The 20,854-nt window shown below is 45.8% G+C and overlaps 3 protein-coding genes across 3 annotated transcripts; 2 read left to right on the forward strand and 1 right to left on the reverse strand.

Annotated features, from left to right (window-relative positions):
* LOC8061037 lies at positions 1,184-3,343 on the forward strand. The gene is made up of 2 exons (XM_002452193.2): positions 1,184-1,423; positions 1,610-3,343. The coding sequence occupies exon 2, from the start codon at positions 1,876-1,878 to the stop codon at positions 3,103-3,105; it is 1,230 nt and encodes a 409-aa protein (XP_002452238.1). The 5' UTR covers positions 1,184-1,423; positions 1,610-1,875; the 3' UTR covers positions 3,106-3,343.
* Positions 5,043-6,529, forward strand: LOC8061038. The gene is made up of 2 exons (XM_002452194.2): positions 5,043-5,721; positions 5,833-6,529. The coding sequence occupies exons 1-2, from the start codon at positions 5,551-5,553 to the stop codon at positions 6,226-6,228; spliced, it is 567 nt and encodes a 188-aa protein (XP_002452239.1). The 5' UTR covers positions 5,043-5,550; the 3' UTR covers positions 6,229-6,529.
* LOC8061039 lies at positions 11,060-12,995 on the reverse strand. The gene is made up of 3 exons (XM_002453913.2): positions 12,372-12,995; positions 11,870-12,277; positions 11,060-11,317 (listed from the first exon to the last, which is right to left on the reverse strand). Exons 1-3 carry the CDS (start codon positions 12,498-12,500, stop codon positions 11,222-11,224), a joined length of 633 nt encoding a protein of 210 aa, XP_002453958.1. The 5' UTR covers positions 12,501-12,995; the 3' UTR covers positions 11,060-11,221.

The raw sequence follows: 20,854 nt of genomic DNA on the forward strand, positions 1-20,854 counted from the left end.
GCAGCGGCGCCAAATGCTCTGCACCGAATCCCAATCATCGTCCTCCCTGCGCCCCCAACTTGGCAACTTGTGCTTCCTCGCAGCTAAAATATTTTACTGATTTTTTTTGAAGCAATAATATTTTACTGATTTATTTACGAGTGGTTTTGGAAGCCTCCAGCCGCTTTACTAGCAGCGTGACATCAGCTAGAGAGCCCCCTTCCCTTTTGATCATCAATCATCGGTCATCGAGGCCTTGTTTAGTAGTTAAAAAAATTACAATATAGATACTGTAGTACTTTTATTTGTATTTAATAAATATTATTTAATTATGAACTAACTAGATTTAAAAGATTTATCTTATAAACTATAGATAAATTATATAATTAATTATTATTTTTATTTATATTTAATACTTTGTGCGATATTACGGAAAATTTAAATTATTTTGCAAAATTTGTTGGGAAAGCCTCACCTTCCCCATCCTCGTGTGTAAAGATGGCAATTTCTACCCGATACCCGAAACCCGATGGGTAAAAACCCTATTAGGGCAAGGGTATGGCTAATTTTTTCACCCATGGGTAAGTAGATGGGACAAAAGTCTTACCCAGCGGGTAAAGCGGGTAAGGGTATGGGGCTGCATTGCCCATACCCTTTAACCCATGGGTAAATTAAACCCGACCTAACTCTATGAATCATGGGTCAAAATTACCATCACACAGCTCAAGCCCAGTAAAAGTGTATATAACGCAATCCTAGGTTTTCACCTCCCCATCCCACTTCCTCCCTCCCCTCCTGCGCTCCCCCTTGCCGCAGAGACTGCGACCGCGAGTTGCCGCGACTCCGGACGCCGCTGCCCCCATTTCTCATGACTTCAGATGACAAATTTTATATCAGACTATTTTGATTATGTGTTTTTATGACTAGTTTATTTGATTAATTTGTTACTGATTTGTGATTCTTTGGCTGAAATTGGGAGTGTGATATATTGACACATGTAATTTTGATATTGCAAACATTTTTAGATCCATGGGTAAGGATAACCCATGGGTACCCGTTACCCGCATGGGTAAGGGTATGGGAAAGAATTCTTACCCGCGCATAGATATGGGTAAATTAGTGGGTAAAATATTTCCTCATGGGTAAGGGTATGGGTAGCTATAACCCGGTGGGTAATTACCCATTGCCATCTTTACTCGTGTGGCTGTTTCTCCTTGCCACCAACCGAGCCGAGAGAGAAAACAAAGAACGGGCGAAAGAAATCTTGGAAAGCTGACCCCCTTAATGCCAGATTTCCTCGAGGGGGCCTCCTTTTGCTTCCGCCAGGTTCTGCCATGATCAGCGATTCCTCCCCCGAATCGAGCATGCATTCTTTTTCTGCTGCTGCGACCGTAGGATCGGCGTAAACCCCACCAAACCTTGGTCCAGCAGCCTCGCCGCGTCGGTATGGTTTTTCCTTGCCCCCCCATCCTAGCTCTTCTGCTCTCTTGAATTTCGTAGTCAAGGATAGGGGGTTTCTCGTGCGCTGATCCAATTTCGAGCTAATAATCATCCTGCTCCTGCGTCGGATTACTCCCCTTTCTCGTGGTCCCCATCTGTTCTTGGAGTTCACACACTTGCCGTGCGGCAGATTGCAGCAGCAGCCGGCGGCGCGTGCATTTTGCAACCCCCTTTCCAAGAACTAGCTGCAAGCTTTGTCCTTTTCCGCCTTCCGTCCCCGGAAATCCCGCAAGAAACTCCTCCACCCAAGAAAAAGCTGGCTCCTGCCATCTCCTCACGAGTCACGAGTTTGGTGATGCTTTGAGGCGAGCACAGTTCTTGTGAACGTCGCAGTGGGGAGGGGTGAAATCCGGGATCTCTGTCAGTCAGGCTCGGGTGGGTGTTTCCTCGCCGGAGATGGAGGGGAATTTGCCGCCGCCGCCAACCCTGATCCCAGGCGGAGGCGGAGGCGGAGGCGGAGCCCACTTCGATCTGGGGCAGCCGTTCCACTTCGCCGCCCAGCCCCAGGCGGCGGTCCAGGTTCACCAGGGGGGCGTCTTCGCCGTCCCCGCCGCGAACCAGATGCCGGAGCTCGGCAATGCGGTGAAGGTCTCGCTGAGCGACGAGGAGGACGCCGACGACGGCCACCTCGACCACGGCAAGGCGGAGGCGGCCGCCTCCCCGTGGCACCGGGTCAAGTGGACCAGCGGCATGGTCAAGCTGCTCGTGACGGCCGTGTCCTACATCGACGAGGACGTCGACGCGGACTACGGGACCAGCAGCGGGAGGAGGAAGCACGCCCTGCTCAAGAGGAAGGGCAAGTGGAGGCTGGTCTCCTCGGCCATGGCCGAGAGGGGTTTCGCGGTGTCGCCGCAGCAGTGCGAGGACAAGTTCAACGACCTCAACAAGAGGTACAAGAGGCTGACCGAGATCCTCGGCCGGGGAAGGGCTTGCCAGATCGTCGAGAAGCACGAGCTCCTTGACCAGGTGAGCCTATCTGGGAAGCTCAGGGAGGAGGCCAAGAAGCATCTCAACTCCAAGCATCTGCACTACGAGGAGATGTGCTCCTACCACAACAGGAACCGCATCTGCCTGCTTGATGATCCTGCCCTTCGGAGGTTCCTGCGGATGGCGCTTAGGGGTCCAGATGAACAGGGAAAGAAGTGCTTGTTTGGCTATGATGATGACGATGATCAGATGTTGCTTTCTGATGATGATGATTATTATGAGGATGATGAGTTGCATGACAATCTGGAGGCCAGTGCTGAGGATCATGGTGTTCACAGAGTTCATGCCACCAAGAAACTGAAGCATGATCATGGGGAAGGACATTGTGGGTCTCATCTGTCTGAAGTTGCAGCCATTGACATGAACAGAATGTTCTCTGAAGGATCTGGTGGTCCATCTGCTGAGAAGAATTTAAGTGCTGTGCGTGCTCAAATCGAGAGAGAACGTCTGGATATAAAATCTCAGATGCTGAGAATTGAACAGAGGCATTTCAAATGGCTCAAGTTCAGCAGGGAGAAGGACAGGGAGTTGGAGAAAATGAAGCTGGAGAATGAAAAGATGAAGCTGGAAAATGAGCGATTGGAGCTGGAGCTGAAGCTTAAGGAAATTGAGATGGGCATCAAACCAACAAGGATTTAGTGATTGCAGGATGTAAGTGGTAGAGCTAGAGAACTCCTAGAGTTTCTGGTAATCCTTTTGTCTATTGCAGTAGCTTACAAATTAGGATATGTCACATTACATAGTTTCATCTTTGCTAACTGCATATCAGTTAAGTTAATGACTCTTCTGTTGTTAAGCGTTTACAATAAGTACAGTTTGACATCTGAATATGGTGCTTAATGTTATCATGTTATCCATCTCACTGCGATTGGCTGTATGCTATGCTTTGATTGAGCGCTGTGCATTTCCTGTTCTGTTTGCTCTGTTCCATTCTTATATGATATCTTTGCATTATTTGAGGTTCTGACCTTGCTGGTACAGCTACTGCAGGATAAGATGTTGTGTTGTCTCAGTGTGCTTTGTGAATACCATTAGTACATCAATATCAACAAAGAGTTTGTTGTCTTCACTCATGCTTTCCAGGTTGATTTGATCTAAGATAATGTGAAGTTTCAGAAATGCTGTGTTTTTCCGATGAGGTTTGCTAGTGCAGTACTGGGTATTCATCTCTTTGAGCGACCATCTAAAGCAAGGTTCACTTGTTTTGACTAATGGTGGGCTGAAAGCCTAGAACATTCCTGTTATTTTAATATGTTCTTACATCTGTTTGTATTTGTGATGTTGATAGTGTCCACTTCGTATATCATAAGCTGACAGTAGTTCTGGGTGTGGTAGACAGAGTGCTATGTTTTGTGAAAAAGGGAGGAAGAGCTTGTACTTGCTTCCTTTCAGGTCCACCTGCTGCTTTCTGGCCTTCTAGGGCAAAGATTGGAATATGGTACTTATATTTCTTTTGCATTCGATTAGCTGTGTATTTGTGTGTCACTGTTGGGCAGAGTTCATTTCCTCTTTCGTATAATGACATGTCTGCAATTGTTTGAGGGTCTTTTCTGGATCAAACTGCTAGTACCCAAATCATTTGTGTAGAAATATCACTATTACATCAATATCACCAAAGCGTTAGTTGTCCTCACCATGTTTTCGTCGTTCGATTTTAAAATAAGGTACTGTACAGTTCCAGAAACCAGTTTCCACCAATGTTTCTCATCAGCTGGACTCATGTCCTTGCAACATGCTATGTCAAAAGGTCTTTTCTGAAATGACGAAAAGGGCAGTAGCATCAGCTGTTCATTTTTATCAGCTAGGTGTCTTGAAAAGCAGGTTCTGCATTTGGTTTGGCAATTGGTGGACTACATCTCGAGCTAGTTTATTCTAAACATTATGCTCTGTTCTATGCTCTTTGTGGTGCGGGTGCTGCCCTTTTCCGTGTAATAACCTGATCCTACTCCCTGATGTGGTAGACAAGAGTGCCTGGTTTTGTTGAAAAGCGATGAACACTCTGCGCTTGCAACTTGCCTTTCATGTTTATCTGCTGCTTTGCCGGCAATCGAAATGTTTTGACTTGAAAAGTTTAAAGTGTTTCTGAAACTCCCTGCAGTGGAGATATGATGACGACGATGATATGTGTTCTTCAGTTCTCGTCGTCGCTCACAAAAATGTCTCTGAAAAACAGAAACAATGCTTTCAAATGTCTACCAAAAAAAATTGCGAAGCTGTGCATACCATGAAACGAACTGCTTGTTTTCTGATACTGATAGTACACATCTGGAACACCAATCATGGTGACAAATAATCATCACCTATTCATCTCAGACAGACTGGATGTTCTCTGATCCAGATACAGGAACCATGATTGCAACCCGAATACTCGTAGAACGACCAAGGGAATCACTTATGGTCATCATGCCTGGAAGGGCCCCTGACGAACCAATGCAATGAGAACTAAAGACGCCGTCTTTTCCATTTGAAAATAATTTTAAAAAAAAAAACTGTATTTTGCATATGGAAATTCAGAGAGTGCATTGGCTGGTCCCAGGTGTGGAATCAGAGAATTCTGATCAGTGCTACGCTGGAGATGCTCAGCATGGCCAGCACCTGTACAGCATGTCTGAGGTGTGCTGTATGTATGAGTCTCCTACTCCACCTCGCGTTTTGTTTCGCTTACTGGAGTATTATACGTCTGCAAGTCTGCAACTGCAATATGATACACTACCACTATGGAGAAGGCCGGAAAGGGCAGGCTGTGTTCTCTGTTGTATAATGGAGACGCGAGCTGCCCGGCCGGCCGGGTCCAGCGCCCCGGGACGAATGTCGGAGGGGCCCTGTCCAGCCCTATGCCCTGATGAGAGGCCTAAAAAAGCCTTAAAGAGTCGCGCGCTTTTGCAGTTTCTCAGCTAGCGCTGCTGATGCCGAGGCCGGCCGGCGGAAAAGATACTGCCCACTTTCAAGAGTCTCCTCTCAGTCTCACTACATATACACATTTTGTTCTCTGTTATCTTCCTCTCTCTCTCTTCTCAAGACTTGTGTAGATTAATCCATCTATCGCCTCTAGTGAGTGTTGTGTTGCTGTCGTCTCTCTTGGCCATGGGAGCGTGCGCGACCAAGCCGGGTGACCTCAAGGTCAAGGGCGACGCGCCGCTGGTCGTGGAGGACGCCGCGGCGCCACTGCCGGCTGCCGACGAGAAGACGAAGGCCGCCGAGGTCGACCAGGCCGATGTCAGCCGCCGGAGGTCTCTCAGCGTCCTGCTCAAACAGGTAAGCAACTTCATCCCCTTTTGTGTGCTCAACTCGAGTGACAGTGGCACCAAGCTTCAGCTGTCTCGAGTAACCAATCGCTGCGCTTGCTGCCTCTTGTACACAACACAGGACGCGGAGGCCACTGATGGGGAGGCCGACCAGCAAGAGGCAGACAAGGTCGTGGGCGTGGCTGAGGAGGAGCCAGCGAGTGCTGCTGCCGCTGCCGCTGCCGGGGAAGAAACGATGGGATCACCGCAAGCACCAGTGCAGGCCACGGTCGACGCAACAACCGAGCACGACGGCACGGCCGAAGAACTCAAGGATGATGATCTTCCCAGTGGCGACGCACATGCGGCGGCGGAAGAAGAGAAGCGGGTGGATCCTGAATCTGTCCATGTTGCTGCTGTCACTGTCACTGCTGCTGCCCCAAGTTCTGAGGAGAGCAAGGTTGCTGCTGCTGATGCTGCGGCCGCCCCAATTTCTGAGGAAAGCAAGGTTGCTGATGACGATGGTGCCTCTGCCTGAAAAATAGGACATCGTGTTGTGATTCTTTGTTCGTTCCTCTCTCATTTTCTTTTTCTTATTTTTTCGCTGGCGAGGTACTACGCTAGTACGCTTTAATGTCGCGAGATTGATAGCAAGGTTCCTGCTGCTGCTGCTGCTGCTCTGGAACAGTGGGAAACACTGCTGTCTTGCTCCGTTGTGTTCTGGGCCGGGGTGTGCATCGCTGGATTTTATTGTTGTTTCAATTGATTTTTCTAGGAGGTACTCCGTGCAATCAAGCTGTATTTTCTATGATGCTTCGAACGACTTACATTTGCAATTAGAGGAGACTATACTCGTAACTGGGGCACATCGAACACACCCGGCCAAGGTGTTGCTGCTCTGATTGTGGGGGCTCTGCGCTTAAATTTGCAATCAGCGCTTGGTGTTTCTGAATTCTGAAGCACTCCCCTCTCTCTGATGGGAGATCGATTACCTCGTATTTGCATGATGAACTAAGGTAATTGGATTTTCAATCTTTGTGTTAAAAAAAGAGAAAATTTTATTCTGATAAGCCGCGTCCTCAACCACCCCTTATTACAAGTTTAGCCGCCGGCTGATAACAGCGAGATCTCAAAAGAGCAAGCAAAGAAAACATAGAAAAAAAAAATTCATGCACCAAACTAAGCGCTATGCCTATTAAAGAGAATCATTCGAACTTGAACAAAAAAATCTTCATTGATGCCATTTCTAACATATGACATGCCCACTTTAGGTTTAGCATGTCCTTCTCCTTATGAAGGAGACACCAAAAGTATGACTAGCACGTAGTCTTGAAAATAACTTGTAAATACAAATATATCCTCTTTTTTGTCGAAAACTTCACCATTTCGGTTCAACCAAATACTTACGTACGCACAAACATGGGATCGCAATTTATAGTCTATACACCCTCCATTCCAAAAATATCAACTTGTACAATTTTCAAGTCAAACTATTTTAAATTTGATAAACCTTATACAAAAGGGAGTTTCATTTTTTGTTTTGAAATGTTTTTGAAAACATATTTAGACATTGATTAAAATGCTTTAGAAATTGTTTACGATTTTTTTTCTAGATTTTTTTGTATTTTTATAGTGATTAAAAGTATTTTTTTCCAAAACTTGCAGAAACCCGACATGCTTCTTAATTGTCATCAACTTCCTGATCAGTCATCAAGCTAACTAGAGGGCGAAGGATCCTCGAAAACATGCTCGATTACAGCCTCATAATTGCACTGCCATCTGATTTGCACAATCCATAAGCCATTTACCGATTTACACAGTTTAGAAATCTTCATGGATATACCGTTTAAAATATCAAGTGTTTAATTTAAGAATCATCGGTTTTTGTCAAACAAAAGGAGTTTTTATTTATTTGAGAGCTCTAATATCCACGCTTGACGTAATAATTCCAAGTAGCAATATTGTTTTCTTTAAAATAAGCTTAACCTAAAATAAATGAATTCAAAATATCAAGTGTTTAAGAACCAATGATCAGTTTATTGAATAAAAAGAGTTTTATCCATCTGAAAACTCTAATATTCACACTTGACCAAGAGACATGTAATGCCTAAATAGTTAATTTAAATAAGGTTGACTTAGGAGAAAGGGTTTAAGAACCAATGATGTATATGTTGAATAAGAAGAGCTTTTCTCTAGCCGAAAAAAAGTTAATATTCACGCTTGACTAAGAGATATGGAATATCTAAACAATTAATTTGGTCCGCTCATGAAGTGCAGGAATCGATACATTTGCTTATAATTGTTAAATTATATGAATAAATATCAATTAAGTTTTTAAGTTTATAAAAACTTCCTTGCAAAAAGTTTGTCCTTCATTATGTTTATAGGTTGTTTGGTTAAAAATTATTTTATTATGGAAAATAATTTATTAATTGTGTGTATATATTCTACTGTGAATAAAGTTTTATTATATATGTGCATAGCGCATGTCCACGTCGGAATAAAAGCCACATAAAACAAATGATAAAAGAGTGAAATGGAAGAGGAAAAACCAAAACGAAGAAACGAGGCGAGGAAGAAGGAAAAAAAAAACGAAAATGAAGAAAGTACCGTCTGTGAACGTCGAGCACTGGATCCGGATGCCTCACCGCTCGGTGCAGATGGGCCACGGTCGATTCGAAGTGGGCCGCGCGTTCACGTCTCTTCACGCTGGTCGCCGGTCAGCACGCACGGTGCCGACTGCCGAGGACGATTGGCGTGCATGCCCGCCCCCATTCCTCTCCAAAATCTGTTTCGTTTCGTTTCGTTTCCTCAGATGGCGTGCCTCCCGTGTCCCCAATTTGACGCTGAGCCCTAGCGGATCTGCAGCTGTCTCGCCGGCAATTGCCAAGGAAGGGATGGACCTGGCGCCGCCACTGAATTTTTTATTTTATAATTTTTCTATAATTTATTATGATTTTTTAAAGATTCAGCGGAAATAAATAAAAAAAGACAAAGACAAAATCACCTTCTAAAACCACTCTAGTGGGTTATTTGACCAGTTTTAAAAGTTTAGGGATAGCGGTTTTATAGTTTGGGAATGAAATATTCCACTCTAGATAGTTTAGGGGTTGTTATTTAGACTTTTTCCTTTTCATATTTGTGTACACACATTGTTTCCCTGCAAAACTGATCTTAGATATTTCCAGTTTAAATTGTCTTATTTTCCCTGCCTCTGAGTACAACTGATCTGAGTTTAACTTTCTGCATAGTTGCTTTTCGATTGGGCTACAATGACTCAGTTGCTCTTGAGTCATGGACTGCCAGGGGCCTTGAGGCATGGATTCTATCGGTGAGAGTTGAGCCAAACAGGCTTGCTGGTGTTGTGCTAAATACCACTTTTGCAAGTCAGGCTTGCGACTAGACTAAGCTAGAAATAGTAGTCAGTATATCTTTTTTTGATGAATCTGATAGTCAGTATATCTGCCCTTAACAAAAATCTACTGTGATTGATTTTACGCAAAGAGGGCTTGGTTCCCCTGGTTTAGCATGTATGTTAGTTTGCTGATAGGACAAAATTCCATTGGCAGATGGCAGGGAGTACATAGAAATAGAAGGTGAGATAAACAAAATTCCAAAAACGCACAAAATAACAAACACAGTTTGAACAAAAGCTCAGCCAGGAGACTGAAGTGCTGGATCGTATTTACTACTGAGCACCATCGGTTTGCTACCTTTTCGTTCAGGATATGTACTACTTCTTGAAGGACTCTAAGCACAATCTTGGTGTCAAAATCACATGCTCACAAGAGGCAGAGCCCCTAGGGACTGCTGGCCCTCTTGCACTTGACAGGGATAAGTATGTGTTTAGATCTGGTGAACCTTTCTTTGTCCTAAATTGTGATATTACCATTTTGCCGAGCTCATGGGATTTCACAAGAGCCACGGTGGTGAAGCTACAATCATGGTCACAAAGGTAAGTCCCTGCAGTCACTGTCTTGTACAACCATTTTTCAGATAAGCGAACTGTTGTGTGAGTATAGGTGGACGAACCAACAGAGGAAGAAACTGGAAGGGTGGAACGTTTTGTCGAGATGCCAAGAACATTTGTGGTCTATAAAATCAATGCAGGGATTTAGCTGTTGGAGTAACATCATTGTGCATACGATGTCATTGGGTCGGCATCTGCAGGATGCACTGGGTACTGCAATGTCTGGATGCAATCTTGACGGTGAACAATGAATTGGTTTCCACTGCAATCACTGCATGATAAATGGGAAAATAAAGGACATGCAGTTTGTCGTTTTTCTTTTTTGAAAGGGAAGGACATCCATGCAGTTGGAATCAAGTCAAGAATGGTAGGTGAAAGCCAAACCTAGAGACGAGTTTGAGAGCTGATGGATGGATGTACCCCGCACATTGCAATGCATTCGCTTTGTCCTGAGCACGCGGATGTGCATGAAAGCAGCAACTTCTCTTTACGCTCTGCTTTGCGTGGTGTTAATCAGAAAGGGAGACAGAAGAAGTAAAGAGCATGGGCTAAATAAAAGGAAGAGGGCAAGCTTTTGTTTACAGAAATAAAAAGGGTGCAGCTTTTATCTCTAGTTCTCTACTTCATCGATCTAGGCCAGATACGCGTAGGGATAATATAATTAATAACGAGTTAATTTTAGTTCTAATAACTTTTGGTCACGGTACGGTGTTACGACCTAAAATTTTCGTCACGATGTGAGCAGCTAGCTGGCTCAACAGCTCAACCAAGAAGACATGATGCTGCCGTATTAGATTAACACACAGGGATAGGTGATACGTATATATTGGCAAGTGCTGGATCAGATTGTAATTAAGTGCTTTCAGAACACAGTTATGACAGGCACGCATATCTTGCAGCAGCAGCAGCACTAGATACATTGTGCACAGCAGTTGCGTCAGGTAAAGGGTGAAGCCGGCTTCAAGGTGCCATCCTCCACGAACGCCAGTCTCAGCGTGCCCTCGTCGATCTGTTGCACAAAGAGCTGGTCGGTGTCGGTGGATCAATTAATTCCCGGCGATGGTGCCGACTGCCGAGTGAGGAGTCTCACGGCGGCCTGATTTGAGGCTGCGCCCTGCCCTCTGCAGCTTGTCACGCTCTCGTTGCATCATTTTGCCCTGAAGAAGTTTATTATTTTGCCCTGTGGCACCGTGTTACAACGTATTTATGTGTTATATGTCGCATGAACGCGGCCGCTCTCTACGTTTCGAGTTAGGACTCTACTATCACTACTGCATATACCATGCATGCAATGCTTTTGGTGCACATGGCACATGTGCATGAGTATATCCATATTGCTTTACTACTGGCTATAGCATAGTATACTACTATGCTGCTAGTGTCAATATTCTCAAAAGGATGACAGGAACGACGTGCGTGGCAGATAAAAGGAAGACTTGACGTGGCTTTGTTTACAGAGGATTAGAAGAGGGTTCAGGGGGCACAGAAAGAAACAAACCAGAGAAAGGAACAAGCTTTGTCTCTCCTGCTACTGCTACTTTTTAAACCGCATGCATCTAGGCTAGATTAAAATCCCAAAAAACGCCATCATCACCATGATCCCCAGCAGCAGCGGCACTACACGGGCGCCTTCAACCGAAGCAGCGGATCCAACCTCCTGAAAAACCACAAGATTATCATCGAGAAACAAGTTAGACACAGTTAAAATGGAACACTAGGGAATGGCACATGAGGTGATGATTGTTTTTTCCTTTGTTCACCAATATTACTACGAGTTTTAAAAGTTACTGTTGACAAACAAAAAAGTTACTACTAAGGCCTTGTTTAGTTCCCAAAAAATTTTGCAAAATTTTTTAGATTCCCTGTCACATCAAATCTTTAGACGCATGCATGAAGTATTAAATATAAACAAAAATAAAAACTAATTGCATCGTTTGGTCGGAATTGACGAGACGAATCTTTTGAGTCTAGTTAGTCTATGATTGGATAATATTTGTCAAATACAAACAAAAGTGGTACTATATTCCTATTTTGTAAAATTTTTTGGAACTAAACAAGGCCTAAAATGGAGAAGGGAAAGTAATGAAGGGAGTGTATGGTGCATGATGGAAGTATGGAACCCATGCATGCAGTGCAGTGCAATGGGCCGCGGCGTGACCCGTGAGATCGCACTACTACGTGCAGCAGCACCACGCCCACCACTACCCACCTGCCGCTTTTCTCCGGGCGCGGGCATGGGCAGGATGGTGGCCGTGTCCGTGACGCCGCGCGGGACCGCCACCGCGGGGCTGCTACTGATGATCGCCGTGGCGCCCCCGGAGTCCGGCGCCGGCGCCCCGGCGGTGGGGGCCCTGGCGGGGCCAGCCAACGACGGAGCCGCCGCGGGCGCGGCCGTGGACGCCGGCGGGTGCGCGGCGCGGCGGACCTCTCCCCTGCCCCGGCGCCACGACGACCGCTCCGTCGGCAGCTTGGGCCGCATGTCGTCGCCGCCGCCGCCGTGGACCGGCGCCGGCGCGGCGAGCGGGGACGGGGACAGGCCCGACAGCTCCGGCGAAGGGTCCGGCACGATGACGGCTAGCGGGACCTTCTTCTCCTCGTAGCCGCCGCCGCCGCGCAGCTGAAACGTACACATCGTTAAGCTGCACTGTAGCGTAGCTGCGAGCTGCTAGTGCAGCGAACAATGGGCGTGCGGTGCATGTCTGTCTACGTACCTTGAAGGCCTGCGATGATGTGTGCAGGAGCTGGACGCAGAGCAGCAGCGCGAGGAGCGTGCAGGAGCACCGCACGCGCACGGGCACGGGCACGGCGTTGCAGAGCAGCGTCGTCGTCACAGCACCCATCGTTTCTTCTCCTTCCCTCCTGCAACTGCAATCAGCTCACTCTTTGCTTCAGCTCCTGCAAGCTGCAATGCTGGTGCTCTTGCAGTCGGCGCGCGCCTTGATAATGAGAGTGGTGAAGCTAGAGGAGCCTTTGAGGGCGTTGTTGAAGAAGAAGAAAGCGGGGGCACACGATGGTGGGGAGCATCCCCGAGCAGTGCAGTGCACTGGACACTGGTGGTGGGTTGGGTGACCTGTGCGCAGGTGCAGGGGCAGAGTGCAGACTGCAGAGGAGAGGGCAGCTAAAAAAGCCAAAGCCCAGAGCCCAACGGGCACAGCAGCACCCTCCTCCACTCTAGTCTAGAGTCGAGAGCACAAGAGGTCAAGAGCTAGGTGAACACAAAGCAAAGCCTGCCGCCGCTAGGTAACAACGACAACAAAGCCGGGCAGGAGGTAGCAGGCTTTATTAGCCTACTTTTAGGCCACCATGATGATGGGGTAAAGGGTTATGTTAATCCCTGGTCAGATCTGCGCTCATCTTCATGCTGATTTGCGTCTAATCGTCCCCCCCGGCCTTTAGCAGGGTGATTAAAAGCGAGAGCTTTTACTAGTCACGGTTTGGAGTTGGAAGGAAGGGGCCTTTGAATTTGCTCGGTGTTTGGGATCCGGCAGGGATTCCGATGGGTGGGGGAGGAGGACGCGCGTGCGTGGGTATCGAGGGCGAGCCTTTTTGGGCCCGATAATTGTGACATGAATGGCTGGCACGGGCGCGCACGCACTTGCTTTGGTTCCCCACCACTCACCGACGACCTTTTTTTCCCCGCGTTCCGCCTTCCGCCGTGAGAATCTCAGCTCGGTGCACCCAGAAAATAGCCAGATGCAGCCCTGTCATCGACTCGTCGCACAAGAATCTCTGCGTGAAAAATGCACTCCGCCAGGTACCAACACATGGTCCTTGTCCGACGAGCCAACCAAGGGCATGCGGCCATGCGGGCACGGACGAGGCGCTGGAAAGGTCTCAATCATGGTGTCATCATGCGGGTGTATGCATGTTTGTATACATATACATACTCATACTGAATTATTACTGATGCTGCAATTATACAATGATGAAATGAATCGTCGCACCACTTTGTTTATTACTTCCTCCCCTGGCGAAGGACCCGGTGACAGTAAGGCCTCGATGGTTTCTCGCGGGTTGGCCTGTTCCCGAGCACGTTCCATTTTCAATTCCGATGTGAATGGAAATGCGTGTTTATTTCGGTCTGGGTCTGGAATCAAAATTGACTTGAAACTAAAATTAATCTTGCTTTTTCCTTACTTGCATATGCCCGTGTGTTGCTACGGGAGTAAAATTTCAATGCAACAATCATATAACAAATTATGCCGAGTCCAAATATATAGAGAAGCATACTATTCTCTTACAAATAAAAAAACTCAATTTCTAAGAAAAATCATCAATTCGTCATATGTATTCATTAATATGTATTCTTTTTTTTAATTTTTCTTGGCACGCAATTTAACATCAATTCATCGAATAGAAAACTATTTTCTTTTAAATTGGAAAGGAAACATCTGACGTGCATAAGGCTATATACAAGGTACAAAAATTCTCTTTCCAGCGTGTTGTTCCAACACAATTTCTACATCTATGGTATTCTTTTGGAACTCTGTATAATAAGCATGGTACCATTACAAAGTCTAATTGTAAGATCAATGTTCCTGATAGCTAATCTTTAGCTTTAACACATGTGACGGTACACCATCTCATTCTCAAGGAAACGACCTATCATCTTCATATATTAATCATATCAACCCATTGGTTCTGCACTGATAATATAGCTTGAGATGGAAAAAAAATACCCCTCTTATTTTCATTTCTTTTTTTTCTAATTTATTCTCTTCTCTCCTCATTTTTTCATTCTCTTCCCGTCGTATCCTCTCAACACAGTCATGCCGCTCGCTCACCTCCGCGTTGCTACAGGCAGGCGCTACCATCTCCACCGTCAAGAAGGTCCGTAACATTTGCTTTGCGTGTTGTTTCGTAGTTGGGTTGTGTGTTGAGTGTCGTCTGCTGAAACTTTGAGAGAGCTCCTGAAACGAATTGGAATTGTGTGAAATGGTTCATCGTGTTTGGGTGAAGGAAGTGAGTGGTGCGATACTATCATTGATGTGTCAATAGTTGCGAGTTCCCCCATTGCCATCTACGGCCACCTCATACGAACTTGCTAAACCTCTTTTTTTCTTTTATTATGCAGCTATCAAACCATGGAATTGTTCAGCTCATGTTGCTACGAAGAAAACCCTAAGGCCTGGTAGGAGAAAGTAGGAGACCTTCAGATGCTAGCTTGTGGCTGATGTGTATCCGTCCACTCAAATCAAGCATCATTTGCTATATCGAGCCTATTAAGAGCTCTCCTGAACGTAGGATTTGAGCACGCCCACATGATTGAGCTGAGCCAGCGACAGCGGGGGCAGTCCGTTGTTGCACCGCACATGAGGCCAACCGCCGACGGGTCCTGAGTCCTAACCAGATCCGCATGCCGAGCCGCGCCATCCCTCACGCCTCTGGCTTCCTCTACTGCCAGACCCAGACGCTGAGGAAGCGAATGCATGCCTTGCCCTGCTTCTGCCTCTGCCCAGATTGATCGGCTCAAGCGCTGGTGTATACTGTACAATGGTACGTCGGATATGTCTTTTCCGTCAGGCCGGTACACACGAGCTCCATCATCGATCTCGTGCATCCATTACCACAGGGAACAGGTGGCACCGTGCGACGTATGTGTGTGCCAGGTCACATCGGGCTAGCTTTGCTATTGCTTGCAGCACCAATCCCTGGCCGCCTAGCCCCTGGCCCTGGCCTCTCCTCTCGCGTGAGCTACCTTGTGCTGAGTACCGATGCGACACTACGACGGCGAGCCTGCATCTGCATGTAACCTTGCCATGTCGTTCTGCCTAACTCCCTACTTAGCAGTCTCTGATCGATCCACTGCCTGGTGCCTGCCTGCATGCCTAGATATACTGTATGCTAGGCAGTACGTACGCTCATCGGATAGTCTTGTGGTCTTGATTCGGCGGCGTTTAGGAGAGCAGGAGGTGGCCTCGGGAGTGGAGTGCGGGCACGTTGAAGAGTCACCTTGGAGTGGTGTTGACATCTCCTGTATTGGCTTCTTAGGGTAGAGATCTCTATGGCCGGAATGGAATCGGGCCTCCTGCCCTCCGAATGAGTTCTGGCTTACGGGAGCACATGATGATTCGAGCTGTCGAACAGAGGTGACGGTGACCGACGACGACCCAAGCAGAGGCGCCGACCGTGGCACAAGGCGACTACAAGGTGGCACACTTCCCCTTCCCCGTCCTTCTCACCGGTGATTCACTCGCTCTCTTCTTCACCGGTGATTATACAATGACGAAACGAATTATCGCACCACTTTGTTTACTTCCTCCTACGGCAGAAACCTGGTATGTATATGGTAAGATCTAAGACGGGAGTGGGATCTCCACTCTACACCTTCATTTTTCTCGAAACATCCCTATCATGGCTTCCTATAATGTTTTTTTGTTGGATACCAGCAACATAAATAAGGTCTAATTGGTTATCTGTATTGGTGAATATCTAAACTTGTGCAATGTAGTTGCCTAGCCTGCAAAGGCTCTAATTCAGCCTTCTACGATGCTCAAAGTAGACCCATATAATACAACATTAGCTAGTACAATAGATTTGATTGTACTAGACAGGAAACACAAATTTGCTCAAGCCCATAAAGCACATAAAAAAATCTTCTCGCTCCACCTCTGTTAGAACATGAAACCTCTACTAGAATATGTTGCATTGTGTTGTGTTGTGTAATGATTAATGCATGCTAAGGCTTACACAAGCAACCAGTCACACCCTTATTAACGCAGTAATTGAGTTTTTTATTTGAATATCTTCTCAGTAAATAGTTCTGTTTATTTATTTGATTGTAATTATCTTCTCTCGATGCACCTTCATTATATTAATCAATTCAAAGTCCAACCTTGATTTAGACCTATTGTTCATTTTTCTTATTTCTTCCTTTTTCCTCATCGTATCTCCTGACTTCGTAATTTTAGCTGAGGCCAAATCAAGTATCCTTTGGTCCCATCTTGGTGAACTTCATTGGCGATATACAACACCTAAACCCTAACACACCTTATCCACACTCCCTCAGCCCGTGCGGCGCCCCTCTCCCTCTCGCAACCTCTTCTTCTCCCATCGATGGCCACCTCCTTTCTCCCTCCCTCTTCCCTTCCCGACCACCTCTCTCCTTTCCTCCTTCCCTTCATGGCCACCACCTCCCTCCCTCTCTCTCAGTAGGAGTAGGAAGCACTCCTCTAGCGTTAGGCGACGCAGAAGAGGCAGGCCGGCAGTGCTCAAATCATCTGAGGTTGGATATGGTAGTGGTGCAGCACTCCTAGCGATGAGCACAGGATATGGTGGCGCGATGTGGCTGGCCTAGTGGCACAGGGGTGGTGAGCTCAAGACTCGTGAATCTCCTGGCCTAGGTGAGCAACACCCCTCCACGCGGACTTAAGCTACATAGGGCCAGACCACCTCCACAGCCTCTAATGACGACGACCGAGCGGATCCCTACCCCAACAGCAGCATCGGTACTCCTACCCTACCCTAGCACCATGGATCTAGTGGATCCACCCTTAGGGTTCGTGGATCCAGCCTCAAGGCTAGTGGATCCGCCGAGCTCACCGGCAAGAAGGCTGGATCCGGCCTCGATGGATGAAGGAGCGATGGCGGTGTGGGTGCGGATCCAACGACAGTGGTGGGGTCACATGGATAGCTTGGCGGGCCCTTCGATGGGCTTAGTGGGCTTATCCACGGGTTTTTTTTCTTTTTTTGTTATTTTTGTTTGATTTAACGAGGTGGGAAACAAACCGCCTCGTAAAAGGTCACATTAACCATGACCTTTCATCCGAGGCGGTTGCAAAAACTACCTCGATTAAGGGATTTTGCCCGCCTCGATAAAAATATTGTAGTAGTGGCTTAAGGTTCATCAAAATTCAATCTGCAGAAGGCCTTTGAGGTAACAAGAATTTGCAAGGCCACTAGGGTGATACTCAGCAGAGCTTAGAGTGCATGCAATGGCTAGTTTTTGCATATGTCAATGACCATTGGGGAGCTCTAGTGACAACATTGGAGCTCTTTGGTGGTCCAACAAAAAGTGTTTTCACTTGATAACAGCTAGTTTCTTGAGAGGGGCTATAAATAAAGTGTGTGGCTGTTGACGGTCCTTAAGTATCAAATTTAATTATCAAATAAACAAAGAAAATGATCTAAATGCAACCAACACTTAGACTTAGGGTTTTATCTGATAGAATTCCACAAGTTTTGGTGCTTGTCTATTTCTGCAGGGGGTTATCAGGAAATATAGAGGAAAGGCCCACACGTCGGGTTTACATAGAGATATTAACGTGTGCGCCAATTTTCTATCATCTGGAAGAGTCCAGAAGCCACGGGAACGAACGGGAGGCCGAGCGGGCCCGGGGACAGGGCGCCCGCCCTCCCCCCTAGGGCGCCTGCCCTGCTCTGGCAGCCAATGAGGCTCCGCCTTGCAGATTATGCTCCACCGACCTAAAGGATTAAGGAAAACCGTGCGATTAAGGTCGGTTTGATCCGACAGCCCACATTCATTTGGAGGGGCTATATAAGCAGGCCCCCTGGCCCCTGGAGAAGACACCTCTGCATCTCTATTCATTATTCATAGACAGAGCAAAAGCTAGGGTTTGGAGATGAGAGCTCTCCTCTCTTCTCTAAACTAGAGTAGATCTAGATAGTAGCGAGATGGAGAGCGAGGTAGGATTGGAGGAGAGGCCGGCCTGTCGGTTCTTCCTCCGGTTGTATTTCACCATGATCAAGCTCTAATCAAGCTTGCTCATGGGATGACTCTGGTAATCTACTTCTTATTTCATTATGCAATTACTATCCATGTATGTTCTGGTTCACAACTCTTTTGAGTACTTTAATCTATAGGACGCTATAGGTGAGAGTTGTAATAGGTGTAAGCGTGGTGCTTAGACCTAGATTACTTGTGGATATCCCCTGTTAGCCGGAACGTGTGGTAGGCCGCGTAGGTGACAGCTATGATAGTCCTCTGTAGTCCACCTCCCGTTAGCAGGACTGGTAGGAGTCCTCGACCTTAGGTATAAGCATCCTCTATGTTGTTTTATACTTATGGTACGCCACAGACAGATATACCCCTTTGAAGTAGAGAACCCCTAGTTATCCTCTCTATTCTCCTATTATCGCCCATATATTAGATTGCTCTACTCTATATTCCCCCATTATCATTTTACCTTTAATATTGTTCTTATTCAATTCTATCACATTTCCTATTTACACCCACCTGTCTGTCTTGGTTAAGTTAGGGTGTAGTTGGTTCTCCCGTTTCCCTGTGGATACGATAAAACCTTTAACCGGGTAAAAGCTACAACGGTATCCGTGCGCTTGCGGATTTATCTGTGTGCGTATAAATACCATAGTACACTCTAGTGCCATACTGGGGATGACAACCTAGTATTCAAGTGGTGTTAGCAAGTGTCAACAGTGGCTAGACAGGTAAGATCTCTCGAGCTCCTTTGCTTATACACACACACCAATTAGATCTCAAGAAACACCTCCACTTTGCTAGTGATTGCATTCTTGGTGAGATTGGAGCGATCTAGTGTATTTGCTTTGAGAGATAATAACTTATGGCACTAGGTGATCATGTTTGTTGTGTTCTTGTTACTCTTGATGGTTGTCACCACCTAGACAACTTGGAGCAACAGTGACTCTATTGAAGTACTCAAGTGAAAATTGTGTGGTTTTCATGAGGTGATTGTGAGAGGCTCTTGTGCTCATCCTCACCTGAGTTGGCAAAAAAGCAACACTTATCAGAATCGGGGCTTAGAGAAGCGTCTTGTGATCTAGAGACCAAGCCCTCAAGTGGAGGAGGCAACATTGCATGGTTGAGTCCTGATAGAAAGATGGTGATCCTTGAGCTTGCCTCAACATGGACATATATAGGTGTCCGAGAAGTCACGGAACCACATGGGTATATCTTGTGTCATTCCTCTTGTGTGGTATCAAACTCTCTAATATTGTGTTTTTTTCTTGCTTTGATCAATTCATAGAGTAGTGATATTAGACTTGTCATCTAGGGTGCTAACGGTTTCACCTAGTGTTGTGCTTTGTATATAGAAAAATTAAAATTAGGCTATTGAAACCTTCCTCTAGCCATCCAAAGATTTCTTTCATGAACGTAGAGTTTAAATGGACTATTCCTTATCATTTGATGAATATATTTTGTCTCCCAATTTTTATTGTTCACCCTTTATTGCCTTAAAATGCGATTGAAGATCATGTATTCATGTTCGTTGATATTAACGAGGAGGACATAAAAGCTCAAAATAAATTCAATATTCTTGGTAACTTTCTCCCTTCTACTTTCAACCGGAGCAAGTCTTGCCGAAATTTGTTTCTTGGAATCCTCCAATTATCATTTAATTGGGTTGCCATCTAAATGAGTTGATTTGCGTCCACATTTATTACTTTCATCGATTGCTAGATTAGATTATAATAGTTTTTCTTGCTATATGGGATATGAAATAAGTTGAGTTATTTTTTAATTTTATTTAGAATGGATACTCTATTTATTCTCAACTACTATACTATCATAAATTTTTACAATGATATTATTTTTTCTGATTCTTGACGATGTTAAGTCAAGGATAAAATAACCATTTTACCATTGGCAGAAAAAATACATTTTTTTTGCTTTGAAACATAAATTATTTTGCTTTGAAAAATATTTTCTTTTGTTTTGAAAGAAAATTAATTTTTTGAAGAAATATATTATTTTTCTTTGAAAAATAAATTATTGTTCTTTGCAACAAAAAAAAATACTCCAAATGTACAAACAAAACTCTGCATTTCAATACCTTATTAGATTTTTTTTTTTGAGACAAGACATCCTTATTAGATGTTTTAGCGGGTTGTGGGCTTGGCTTTTTAGGCATATGTGCTGGGCCCAGTTGCGTGCTGCAGCTATAAATTGTGGACGGTGGAAGCGGTTATGCTTGTAATGAGAAACTATGTTTCCAACTGAAAACTCTGAATCCCTCAGTTCCTTGCCCTTTCTGAACTTTACCCTGTCCCTGTTCTTCTCTTTTCCCCTCTAGTTCACGACAAGTGGCGCCTTGGTCCTCCAACGTCCTCCGAGTCCACCGCCGGAGCCGGCGCCTGCGCCCCCGCGCCACCGCGGTAGAGACTGAGATACTTCTGCCTTTAGTTTGCAGCAAGGGCGCCACGAAATGAGAACGTTACTGTGCATATATCCAACGCGACACGTGGACTGATGGAT

Source organism: Sorghum bicolor, chromosome 4 (assembly GCF_000003195.3).
Source record: "Sorghum bicolor cultivar BTx623 chromosome 4, Sorghum_bicolor_NCBIv3, whole genome shotgun sequence".
NCBI classification, from domain to species: Eukaryota; Viridiplantae; Streptophyta; class Magnoliopsida; order Poales; family Poaceae; genus Sorghum; species Sorghum bicolor.

What these genes read in the sequence shown, in the direction of transcription:
- LOC8061037 (XM_002452193.2), top strand. Translation starts at nt 1,876, where the DNA reads ATGGAGGGGAATTTGCCGCCGCCGCCAACCCTGATCCCAGGCGGAGGC.
- LOC8061038 (XM_002452194.2), top strand. Translation starts at nt 5,551, where the DNA reads ATGGGAGCGTGCGCGACCAAGCCGGGTGACCTCAAGGTCAAGGGCGAC. An exon ending in TCAGCGTCCTGCTCAAACAG is followed by an intron (nt 5,722 to 5,832) that starts GTAAGCAACTTC and finishes TACACAACACAG; the next exon opens with GACGCGGAGGCCACTGATGG.
- LOC8061039 (XM_002453913.2), bottom strand. Translation starts at nt 12,500, where the DNA reads ATGGGTGCTGTGACGACGACGCTGCTCTGCAACGCCGTGCCCGTGCCC. An exon ending in CATCATCGCAGGCCTTCAAG is followed by an intron (nt 12,278 to 12,371) that starts GTACGTAGACAG and finishes TGTACGTTTCAG; the next exon opens with CTGCGCGGCGGCGGCGGCTA. An exon ending in CGCCCGGAGAAAAGCGGCAG is followed by an intron (nt 11,318 to 11,869) that starts GTGGGTAGTGGT and finishes GTGGTTTTTCAG; the next exon opens with GAGGTTGGATCCGCTGCTTC.